Raw genomic sequence first — 12,940 nt, 5'->3', positions numbered from 1 at the left:
CAGGACTAGGGAAAAATGTGGAAATATTAAATTTACCCACCTGGGGAATTCCTTATTTTCTTGCAAACATTGGGGGCTATCAATTTAGAAGGCCGAGCCCTTGATCTTGGGGCTTGCCTTTATGAAGCCTGTTACTTCAAAGGAGAGGCTAAGCCTACTTAAAATTGTGCTTAAGAGTCACTCCCAGAGAACCTCTTTCATTGCTCAGATGTAGCCTCTGTAAGCCAACACAGCAGGTAAACTCACTGCCCTCCCCACTACATGTGCCATGACTCCCAGGGGTGTAAATCTCCCTGCCAACATGAGACATGACTCCTGGGGATGAGTCTGGACCCGGTATCATGGAATTGAGAAAGCCTTCTTGCCCCAAAGGGGGAAGAGGAATGAAACAAAGTAAAGATTCATAGGCTGAGAGATTTCATATAGAGTCAAGATGTCATTCTAGAGGTTATTCTTACACATTATGTAGGCATCTCTTTTTAGTTTTTAGTGTATTAGAATAGCCAGAAGAAAATACCTGAAACTGTTGAACTGCAATCCAGTAGCCTTGATTCTTAAAGATGAGTGTATAACTATATAGCTTATATGGTGTGACCGTGTGAGTGTAGAAAACCTTGTGGCTCATACTCCCTTTATCCAGTGTATGGACAGATGAGTAGAAAAATGGGGACAAAAAAATAAATGAATAATAGAGGGGATGCAGGTATGGGTTGTGTGCTGGTTTGGCTGTATTACGTCCCCCAAAATGCCACGTTCTTTAATGCAGTCTTGTGGGGGCAGATGTATTAGTGTTGATTAGGTTGGAGTCTTTGGATTTGGTTGTTTCCATGGACATTTGACCCATCCAACTGTGGGTAATACCTTTGTTTAGATTAGTTCCATGGAGGTGTGGCCCTGCCCATTCAGTGTGGGTCTTGATTTAATCACTGGAGTCCTATAAAAGAGCAGATGTGAGTGACATTTTGGAGAGCAACTGAGATTGACATTTTGGAGACAGCCATTGAAAGCAGACTTGTGCTAGCCAAGAGTTTGCTCTGGATAAGCTAAGAGAGGACAAAATATCTGAAGAGTAACATTTTGAATAAAACACAGGAGTTGAGAGAGGAGCTGGAACACAACGTGGGACCAGCAGATGCCAGCCATGTGCCTTCCCAGCTAACAGAGGTGTTCTGGACGCCATTGGCCATCCTTCAGTGAAGGTACCTGATTGTTGATGCCTTAGCTTGGACACTTTATGGCCTTAAGATTAACTCTGTAACCAAATAAACCTCCTTTATAAAAGCCAATCCATTTCTGGTATTTTGCATAATGGTAGCATTAGCAAACCAGAACAGGTTGTTTGGGGTATTCTCTTTGACTTTTTTTTTTCCTCATCCTTTTTTCCTTCTTTTATAAATATATATATATATATATATATATATATATAATCCAATCAGTTGAAGTCTTTAAAAGGAGAGATGATTAATTCAGCAGTCAGAAGAGAATTTTCTTCTCTACTTCAGCAAACCAGCCTCTCCTGGGGAGTTCATCGAAAACCTTCATCAGAGTTGCCAGCTTCCAGCCTGCCCTATGGAATTTGGACCCGTGCATCCCCACAGTTTTGTGAGACACTTTTATAAAATCTCATGTTTATAGATATCTCCATTGGTTCTGTTTCCCTAGAGAATCCTGACTAATACAGTCTGTTATTCATAGTTTGATAGTTTTACTGTTATTAAAAAAAAGTGAAGATGCCATTAAAACTTTCTTTAGTGATCTCAGGCAGCAACAGGGAACACCAAAGGGACACTGGCCAATTATTAAAGACAAGCTGAGAAAGCATAAGAGCAGTGTACTAGAGTTCTCTAGGGAAACAGAACCAACAAGAGATATTTATAAATATAAAATTTTATAAAAGTGTCTCACACAGCTGTGGGTATGCACAAGTCCAAATTCCATAAGGCAGGCAGCAAACTGGCAACTCCAATGAAGATGTTAGATGAACTCCTCAGGAAACAAAGTGGCAACTTCGATGAACTCAGGAAATGCTTCGAGGGTTAGCTGAAGAAGAAGTGAGGGTCCTCTATGTGTCTCACTTGAAAGTCTTCAACTGATTGGATTAAATCTAGCTGACTGAATTTTCTCATTGTGGAAGACATGCCCTTCATTGATGTAATCAATCACAGCTGCAGCCAATTGACTGATGACTTAATCAACCAGCCTTCTGGTTCATTAACCAGCCACAAATGTCCTTGCAGTAACAGTTAGGCCAGTGCTTGCTTGACCAGACACCTGGACACCATCACCTGGCCAAGCTGACACATGAACCTAACCAACACAGCAGTATATTTGATTAGTTCCTACTGGGTCAGCTGAAGTTAGGCTGAATAGTTACCTGTTGAATAGTAGCAGAACCACCCATCTTCATATATACTCATCAGAGTCAAATCCCCAGCCACTTCCCCTCAATGGAAGTTTAATCTTGCTCCCACAGTATAAAATCTCCAAAGCCCTTAAGGACCAAGTGAGAGGGGAGGGTTTTGAGGAGGGTTGGTGCTGGCATCAAAAAACTGGCTAGAGACAGCACAGCTCACACAGAAGACTTTGCCCAGGGACCAGGCTGCATCTTGGGACTTTTAGTGCAACTGACCCCTTACATCCCCTTAGAGCAGCAGTTCTCCGCTGGGGAGATGTCGTCCCCCAGGCAACATCTGGCATTTTACTGAAAACATTTTGATTGTCGCAACTTGGGGCTGGGGGCTGGCGGCTGGGGTGTACCAATATCTAGTGGGCAGTGGCTATAATGCACAAGGCAGCCTTCCACAATAAGGAATTATCTGGACCAAAATTTCAGTAAATGCCCAGGTGGAGCAACCCTGCATTAGAGGAAGGGAGAAAAGATGGAATGTGTGTTTCAGGCTGTCAATAAGAAGTGTCACGTAGTCTGCTTTGCAGATGCTGTTTATTTTGTTGCATTCCAAAAGAAGTAATTTCACATTCCAAGGCTATCATTAAAGCTAGACAATATCACTAAACTAATTTAGAAGAGACCTAGTTGATGAAGCTTTAAACTTATTTGCCTTTTTTGCATTTTAAAATTATCCTCTTCCTTCTATCTCCTTAGGGAAAATAAGAAAGCCATTGTCTACATTAAAACCAGAGTCTTCTCTCTGATGAGAACACACATTATCCATGTAATGTCAGTCCTGCTAAGTTATTGGTCAGGAATGCTGTAAAGTCATGTTTAGAGGCAAGACAGACACATACACACACAGACACATCCAGTCTGTGGTAGTCTGAAGCTGTATGTACCCCAGGGAGACATGTTCTTCAATTTAATCCATTGTTGTGCATGTGGACCCATTTTAAGTAGGAACTTTTGATAAGGCTTCTTCAGGTGTGACCCACCTCATTCACAATGGGTCTTAATCCTCTTACTGGAGTCCTTTATAAATGGAATGAATACAGAGAGAGAGAGAAAAAAAATAAGCCACTAAATAAGCTGAAATCAATGAAACCCAGAAGAGAATGGAGAAACAAGCAGACACCGCCATGTGCCTTGCCATGTGACAGAGAAGACAAGGATCGCTGACAGCCAGTATTTGGGAAGAAAGCATCACCTTAATGATGACTTGATTTTGGACATTTTCTCAGCCTCAAAATTTTAAGCTAATAAATTCCCACTGTTCACACCGAACCATTTTTTAGTATTTGCTTTAAGCAGCCCAGGAAACTAAAACAAATTTATAAACTGAACTTCACCAAGATTACATCTTTTCTACACTATTGAAAAGCAGCCATTTCTTAGACCTAAAAGGCAGCCCCCACCCCCAACCCATTCCCTCCCCCTGCTTCTTTGGGTACAATGCTGACATGTATAACTGATACCCCAATGAACGTTGTCAACACACATAAGAACTGGAAGCTAATGTTGAACCCACAGAACTGAAAATGACACCCACCTTCCAAAATCGGGATCTTTATCTTCTTTAAATAATAATTATTTAAAGTTAACCCCTTTGTTGCTCAAAGATGCCTTGTGAGACAATGAAGTCTCCTGCCAAGTGTGTTCTTGAAAGTCTTTCCCCACCACCTCTTCCTTCCTGCAGTCCAAAGTGATTGATTAGCCCACTAATTGAACATCGTTAGCAGATTGAAATTGTTATCACCCGGCCTTAAGCAGGCTCTAAAGTCCTCAAGTAATTGTGGCACCAATAATTTAAGGAGAATGTGTTATTATTTGTCAGCTACACCCAGACTCCTTTGGTTCCAAAAAAGCAAATAAATATTTTTGCCCTGTCCTTGGGGAAAAAGGCCAAAGAAGTAGAAGAGTATCCCTTGGTTTTGAAGGAAATATCAGAAAGCCTACAGATTGGCCAGATAAAAAGGGCAGTTGCTCCCTACCAGAATCCAAACTCCAACTCAGAGCCAGGAAATGGGATCCAGTCCGAAATTCGACCAGTTCCCTTACAGCAGCCTATCAAGGGGCAGTCAGCCTGGCCTAGCAAAAGAGCCAGCCCACAGCAGGGGACAGAGAGGCTGCTGTGGAGCCTGGTGTCAGCCTGCTTAATCCCAAATAATTACTCTTGCTAATGGCCTAGACTTACCCCTGAAAACCAAGGAAGAATTATTTTTACTTTATGTTGTACAAATATTTATAAATCATTTCCAATAATTAGTGTGGTGTATTCAAAAAGCCTGTGATCCCCAAGTTGATTTCACGGAGGGAAGTAATGTGTCTCAGCAAGTATTTTCCAGCCCATGTGGAAAGGGCTAAAGTGGGATAACTGGGTCTAGTCCAGGCCCTGCCACCAACTCACCATGTGGCTCTAGGCAAGTCACTTCACCTGTCATGGGCTCGGTTTCCTCAAATGTGAAATGAACAAGTCTCACTCTAGTGGTATCTCCAAAGAGAGATCGGCAAACCATCGGTAGTCAGTTGAATGGCGGCCCCTGTAATTAAGTATTACATCCACATCCTAATCCCAGAAACTGCAAAGAAGGGTCTTTGCAGATGGAATTGAGTTAAGGATCTTGAGATGAGATCATCCTGGATCATCCAGGCAGGCCCTAAATCCAATGACAAGTGTCCTCATCAGAGTGAGGCAAGGCTTAAAATGCACAAGGTTCCTATTTGGAATGATGGGACAGCTTTGGTAATGGACAGCAGTGATGGTAGCACAACATTGTAAATGTAATTAATAGCACTGAAATATATATGTGAATTCCATGATCAAAAGGGAAAATGTTAGATTATATACCTGGTAACAGACTAAAACTTTAAAAAGAAGACGTCCATGGAACTACACTACACAAACAGTGAACCCTAAGATAAACCATGAATTATAGTTAATAGTACAATTAATAAAAAAGTGCTTTCATAATTGTAACAAACGTTCCACACCAATGAAAGGTGTTAATAATAGTGTCATATATGGGAATCCTGTATTTTTATACCTGATTATTCTGTAACCCCACAACTTCTCCAATAAAGAAAAGAAAGAGTAAGGCTGAGGGAGACTTGATACACACAGAAGAGAAGGAAGCAATGAGAATGCAGAGGCGGGGGTGAGAGCGATGTGGCCACAGGACAAGGGATGGGGGGCAGCCTCCACGAGCTGGAAGAGGCAAGGGTGGCTGCTCCCCCAGAGCCTCTGCAAGGAGAAAGACCCTGCTGATCCAGCCTCTAGGACGGTGGGAGAATGAGTTTCCATCGTTTTAAAACATCAAGTTTGTGGTCATTTGTTACAGCAGCCACAGGAAACTAACACACCTACACCCAAATTCCAGGGATGCCTGTCGCCCTGGAGTGGGGCCCAGGACAGGTCTTCGGGAATACGCACTTTACATCACGAATGCTCACCAATTTTCCCATTCCCTCCCCTTCCTGGAGATGGATCAATGCATTCCACAGTCCCCCTGGAGTTGGGAGGGGCCGTGTGACTACATCAGGCCAGTGGGCTATGACTGGAAGTCAACGCTTTTAAGAGCCTGTGTGTAATGCCCGGCTCTCTTCTCCTAGGGTAGCAAATCCTAAATCCTGGAGAGTCACCCAGGCTGCAACAGACCTGGCAGGAGCGAGAATAAGCTGTGGATCTTTGTTACCATAGCACAAACTCCATGATCCTGACTGATTCAAGGATCCCAAAAGCCACCTACTTCTGCAACAAGAGGAAGGGAGGATGGTTTCCCTATGAATGGCCTATGTGGCTAACAGTTGGTTGACATCTGTGGCAGATGCTGACATTTGCTTATTCCCCAATTCTTCTTTGCTAACAGAATTCTAATGTTGTTCATAGCAGCACTGTGTTCAGCCCCAGGGAGTGAACCATGATTCCTCTAAGCCAATAGTTCTTCAAACTTCAGTAGGCATTGGATTGATCTGGAGAGCTTGTTAAACACAGATTGCTGGGACCTAACCCCAAGAATTCAAGAATCCGTATTTCTAACAAGTTCCAAAGAGAAGCTGATCTGATGGTCCAGGGGATGCTGCTGGTCCAGGGGATGCTGATGCTAATGAGTCCAGGGGAGGCTGATGCTAATGGTCCACCACTTTGAGAACCCCTGGTCTAAGTCATTCTTAGAAATCCCAGTCTCCTTTGCCAGGACACTGACTTTCCTAACTTTCCTTACAGGTGGGGATAGTCATGTGACCCAGTTCTAGTCAATGAGACATAAGAGGTAATCTGAAAAGAAACTTCTGGTAATTATTTTTCTCCCATAAAGTAGAGCATATCTGCCTTGCCTTAAGTGTGGTTATGGATGAAACATTCTTGCCATTCATGAGGGTGACAAGCATGAGGATGGAAAGCCAACATGCCAAGGAGAGCAAAACAGAAAGAGAGAAAACCCTGGATATACTCGACATGTAGAGCTGATGCACCAAACCTAAAACAACCCTACCTCTAGGCTTCTTGATATGTGTGATAATTAAATGTCTGAATTTTAATCCATTGTGACAAGTATTAGAAGAATGTGTGTGTGTGTGTCTCTCTCTCTCCCCACTCCCCCACTCTTTCTCTCTCTCTCTCTCTTTTAGTTTTTGGGCCTTGTGTTCCTTGTTTGTCAGAACTTCGGCTACCATAGTACCAGGCCTTTCTCCCCACCACTATCAGATAAGGACTTCTCTGCAGAATTTAGCAGAAGGGATTGAGCAAATTTGGAAACCATCTGCCTGCAGAAGGGTGCACTTTGTTTTGCTCTCCACAATGCAGCAAGGTTAGTGGGGCAGAGTCTGTGCTGTTTACGACTGAGGGGTGGTGGGAAGCAGAACTTCAAAAATGCCCCCCAAGGATGCCCCACCCTAACCCCCAGAACCTGTGAAATGATGAGATGTCACTCCCATGATTATCCTAGTTATATGGCCCAACTGACCTTAAGATAGGGAGATTGCCTGAGGGACACCTGATATAATCACATGAGCCCTTAGAAGCAAAGCGCTTTCTCCTGCTGCTGCCAGGACAGAAAGGGAAGTCAGAGAAAGTCAAAGTATGAGAAGGATTTGACGCACTGCTGCTGGCTTTTAAGATGTAGGGGGCCATGCACCAAGGGATGCAGCTGGCTGCTAGAAGCTGAGAATGGTCCTCGGCTGACTGCCAGTAAGGACACAAGGATCTCAGTCCTACAACTGCAGGAACTCTTTTCTGCCAAAACCTGAATGAGTTGGAATGCAGATTCTTCCCCAGATCCAGAGCCCAGTGTGACAAACAGTTTGATTTTGTCCTGCTATCCTATGCATTGCACCCAGCCAAGCCCACCAGGACCTCTCACCTATAGAACTATGAGATAACACATGAGAATTATTTTAAGCATCTACATCTGTGGTAATTTTTTACACAGCAACAGAAACCTAACGCAGTGAAGAAGACCTACTAATTCAGGGCCAGAGCAGTTAGAAAGCCCTATGGGTCTCAGAGTTAAAGCCACAGTCTCCAAACAGCTTCTCAGCAATAAAACTGACATTTTGATCTCTATCTGACTCCTGTGTCTATTTCTCAATTAGTATTGAACTTCATCAGGGAAGAAAGAGTTTATTCATTCACCCCATGAATTCATAGCTTATCTTTTCTCCAAGAAAAACCTTTCCTCCCTAAGAGCTGAGAGCAAACATAGCAGATGGGGAGAAAGGCATAACAATCACTGAGCAGTTGAAAAAAGAAAAAAAAATAAGAACAAAAAAGAAACATCTCTAAGATGACTAAAAATTCAGAACCCCAACCTTGTGTCAGTTTACACAATACTCAGTTCTCAATCACTGGAGGGTAACTGGCCTTCTCGATGTAGTTTAAATGAATGGCAGAGATTTGAGATTTTCTACCAAATTTTACACATGGCAAGCAAAGTGCTGTGGTCTGGGTTTTTTGCATATTCTGGAAGTGCATTTATATTCCTCCTAGAGCTAAGCTGTGCCTTCCAATAGTACCCTCCAATGTTCTGCAAATGAATACAGTGTGTGAGTGTGTGATGCCAATTTGGTAATGAGGCTGTCTCGCCTTCCTAAAAGATTCCTAGTTTTTGATAGCACTGAAAAGAACTGAGTGGGCCATTCAGCATAAAAACAAAATGTGAGATTTTAAGGCTCTGTCTTGGAGTGAGATGAATGACCCATTTGAGAGGCAGCTTTATGGAGAAGGAAAAACTTCATCAACGAAGGCCCCCGCATTTGACGGCAGATGGAGTCAAACTGATTGCAACCTCTTCCCTCATTTAGGATACAGTAACTAAAAACATTTAGCTAACAGAAGATTTCAAAAACATTTAGTCCAATCCTTTCTACAAATAAGGGAACCAACATCTAGAAAAGCTATATAAAAATTAAATGTGCCAGATCAGTCATTTCTCCATTTGAATCTTGTTTTTCCAGCGTTCAATTGCCAAATTTGTTTTTCTCCAACACTGTCACTTGATGGCTAAGAGGGCACCTCTTTGAAATGACTCTTGGAGACAGAGTTGCCATCTCTGGATTAGGAGGACCTCGACATCTGAGAAGCAGAAGTGCTGAGCACTGACGGTTTCCATGGTGACCACTGTGGAGCCCAGGTGAGCTCTCTAATGAGGTCAGCTGGCCAGCCAGCACTTATGGAGTGAAGGTGTGGAACATTCCAGAAAAACGTCATGCCACTAAGGTCTCCAGCAAAACCTGAATGGGCGGTAAGCCTGCCAACGAGAGCTTCTCTCAGCAGACAAACACTTCAGCAGCTCTGAACTCTATGGGCCTGGCCCTTTGCCAAACTCTTTTCCATATATTATTTCATATAATCATCACCGAAATAAAATAGATTCAAATTCTATCCCCTTTACCTGATAAGTAAACTAAGGCAGCGTGGCCAGGGTCACTGAGCATGTCAGCGTAATAAGCCCTCTGGAGCTGTTCGTTTAGTGAGCTCCCTTGCTCTCTTCCTCTGGAGACAAACATAAGCCACAGTTTTAGAGACAGATAGCCTTTGACTGCAAACTTAAGAGTTCTTGTCTCAGAGGGAAAAAGTGCAACTTTAGTGCTTATTGCCAATCTATCTTTGCCCAACATTGCTAGATTCTGGAAAAGATCTCAAAATGTCATTTTTAAATATTAAGTTATCACAGAAAGAAATTCCTGAAGAAGGTTTGAAAGACTTAAGAATTAGGTCAACAAAGAGAAAGAGAACAGAAATGATCTTACACTTAAGCAAAACAAGGGTCCTGTTAAATCATACGAATGGGTGTGAGTTAAAGGGCATTAGGAACTCAAGTCCAATTGCATCTACTCCCCATGCCTGTCACTGGTGCCAAAATGCCATCTTTAGTAAGTAAATCCAAGTTGAGATTTTTACCCTGTGCTTAACGGTGAGTATACCCCAGAGGAAAAACCTACTAATCCAATAGCAATCATCAACATCTTAGTATGAAATAGCATACTGATGTATTATGACTGAAGGAGCACTCATCAGCGAGAGGAAGGAGCAGGAAGGGCCAGGAAGAGACCGGTGCAAAGCACGGAACAGTGCAAGGAGAAGCAGGCTTTCCCAAGAGGTCTCAGAAGCAGGGATTACCTGAAGACATTGTGTTTTGGAATAAAATGGAGTCAAAAAGTTCCAATAATAAAATGGATATACAGCTCTCTATTGCAAATGCACTAAGAAACCCGTCTTCCATCTTCAAGGAAAAAGTGAGTATGCCTCATCTCTTCAGAAAATGTGTGTTGGCAAATCCATACTTTACTCTCATGTATTTTGATTCCAGAAATATCACTCTAAAGTAGGAAACTACTCAAGATAAGGGGATTTGGGCATAGAACCTCTGACTGCTACTGGCCAAAACAGAAAATATGATCATGTCATTAAGCTATTCCATTAAAAGTATATAACAATCCTGATAATTCCCTCTGGATCCCGACAGGCTAAAGTCAATTGGATCACAGATGCAGTACTCACTCGAAAGACTTTCTCCACTCTTGTAATGCTTTTCCCAAAGATGGTTCCAAGTTGGTCTCCAATTCCAGCCAGTAAGAAACCAAAAAGTGGAATTCCAAAGATGGCATATAAAATACAAAAAATTTTGCCTCCTTCAGTGCTTGGAGCAATATTCCCATACCCTGGTAAGAAATATTAAAAAGAGAAAGGGAAAGTGGTGAGATGGCAGAAAGTTTATTGAATTGAACCAAAGAATCCATAGACTTCCCTTTTTTAAAAGTTTCTACTCTCCCCTCCACTTCATGAGTCTTAGGGAATAGAACTTCATTTCAAAGGCTCTATAGAATTTAGAACATCCTTCCATGGCTTCTTTTGCTTCTCTCCTTGTAAATAGATTCAAGGAGATTCAGGTCTCCTGGTTATTTATATATTTAGTTAGATTATATTTTAGGAAATTTGTGGCCACCTAGAACTGCATTTCTGATAGAAAATGGAACCAACCTCTTCAGAAGCACCAAATTTCATGGACTCAAATGGACATGTCTGGTTTAGAGAAACCTGAAGCACATCTGAGATGGATCCACCACTGTCTTTCTTTGATGTGAAAGAACTTCCCCTTCATAGCCCTATCCCGTGGGCAACTCCTCCACCTGAAGACAGGTTGTGGTTGTCTTCAACATGTGCCTTCCTAGGACAATGGCTGCTCTGCCTTGAGGAGGACATGTGAATTCAGAAAGGACCTGTGAATCACAGCGCCCACACCTGGGAGTCCTGAAAGCACTAAGGAGTGAAAGAGAGAAAACAGTGCCTCTTTTCCCCACTGACAGTGAAGTTTAGCTCTGCCTGGCTCTTTTTCTCTCTGAACTGGGAGCTTCACGTCACCTTTGAGCCCTGCCTCTCCTCCCACTCACCTCATGCACAGATCATAATGGGTGCCTAGTAAATGTTTACTAAGGAAATGGATGTTTGAATACAAGAGAATTCTTTCATAGTCAGGCCTATTAATATGTATTTCGAAGAGTGCTTTGAAAGCACCGACACCTGCATTCTTAAGAGTGTTGTAATTATGTAAGTAACTTATGCATAGTGAGTATTAGGCTCATCTCCCAAAATCAGTCTACTAAAGTAAGTTCTACTCTATAAGGATGAGCTAAGGAAGTATTACTGGAGGAAAAAGACTTAGAGCATTAATATACTTTATAGAGAGATTAGAGTCTAAATTAATTGTTATTCATTACCATGTCAATTAATATTAGAATTTTATGCTAACTAGTGTCTAGAGAGTCACCCAACTGTTTTCCCAAATTAGGAACTCACATAGGGCCTGTTTCTGAATCCATGCAATGGGTGAGTCTTTGGGCTCATGGTTATCAGCATGAGAAAAGAATAATGTTCCACAGTAAAGAACAGTAAAGCACAGTAAAGAATAAAGTTGATTATTATCCATCAGTCATCCTCCTTTGGGCCTGGAAAACTCAGTTTGCTTCCTGTCTTTGGGGATGAGTCACCTGACTCTTTTCCTTTTCACAACCATTCAAACCTCTTATCATAAATTATCTAAATTACAGTTTCCATTTCTTAAATGAGTGCCTTCCTAATCTTGCACTTCTTTTACTCACCATCATTCTAATTTAATTGTGCAAAAAGAGCTCTCGGAACTTTGTTCCGATGCTTTCAAGAATTTGGACAAAAGCATTTTTCTAAGGCTTCCTGTCTAGAATAACCCAATTTACATTAGCATAGCTCTATTGAAGAGGAAATAAATGGGCCTATACCACTTCACGTCATGCAGGTTTATGGTGACTCATGGAAACATACTAATAACTTGTGGAAATATTTAAGATTCTTGCTTGACTGTCTTGTAATTGCCTGATCAATTGTCAGGGAATATAGTTGTTTTTTTTAGTCTGATTGTCTCAGAAAGAAACAGATCACAGATACAGGCAAACAAATTGAGGCTTTGATCAAGATGAATAGGCATCTTATCAGTCCTGACAAGCACTGCACACCCTTCCTCCAGCTTTCAGAGAGGACCTGCCCCACCTCCTAGGTAAGGTTCCGTGCTGATGGAACATCTCCAGTGCCATCCAACGATATCAAGTGAGAAGGGAAAAGGTGAGGGCTTTTTCACCTTCTGCTACCTGGCTGTCCTTAGACCCACCGAACCTCTCCAAAAACTAGTGTTCATGGAGGGATTCTGGAAAATGTGAACATCAGTGAACTGTAAAGTTCTATACCAATGCAAAGTATTATTATTATAATTATAACTGGCTCCTTATTAGTTCAGAGTTTTACAGACTAGAACACTAAGACAAAATTAAAGCAAAGTTCTTTGTTAAGGGCACTAGTGATGGAATATTATTTAAGTAAGTCTTTAGATATATTTAAGGCCATCTTTCTTTGGTAACTCAACTCATAGCAGATATTAAGTAATCCCCATGCTTGAGAAAGGCTACACTTGGTGTGTGTGCATATGTGTGTGAGCCAGTTTGAATGTATTGTGGCCCCCAAAACACCATTATCTTTGATGCAATCTTGTGAGGCAGATTGATCAATCTTTTTGTTTAGGGTGT

General features: G+C 41.9%; 1 protein-coding gene across 2 annotated transcripts in view; it reads right to left on the bottom strand.

Moving 5' to 3' along the window:
• KCNK10 (potassium two pore domain channel subfamily K member 10) overlaps positions 1-12,940 on the bottom strand; it is a 122,746-nt gene that overhangs the window by 27,599 nt on the left and 82,207 nt on the right. For both annotated transcript variants that reach the window (XM_037835258.1, XM_037835259.1), the window contains exon 4: positions 10,389-10,549. In XM_037835258.1, the coding sequence (XP_037691186.1) occupies positions 10,389-10,549 (161 nt within the window). The remainder of the gene's footprint in view (positions 1-10,388; positions 10,550-12,940) is intronic.

The sequence above is a fragment of the Choloepus didactylus genome, chromosome 4 (assembly GCF_015220235.1).
Source record: "Choloepus didactylus isolate mChoDid1 chromosome 4, mChoDid1.pri, whole genome shotgun sequence".
In the NCBI taxonomy this organism is placed as follows: domain Eukaryota; kingdom Metazoa; phylum Chordata; class Mammalia; order Pilosa; family Megalonychidae; genus Choloepus; species Choloepus didactylus.
The sequence above is the reverse complement of the archived record's forward strand: the minus strand, read 5'-3'. Positions and strand labels throughout refer to the sequence as shown.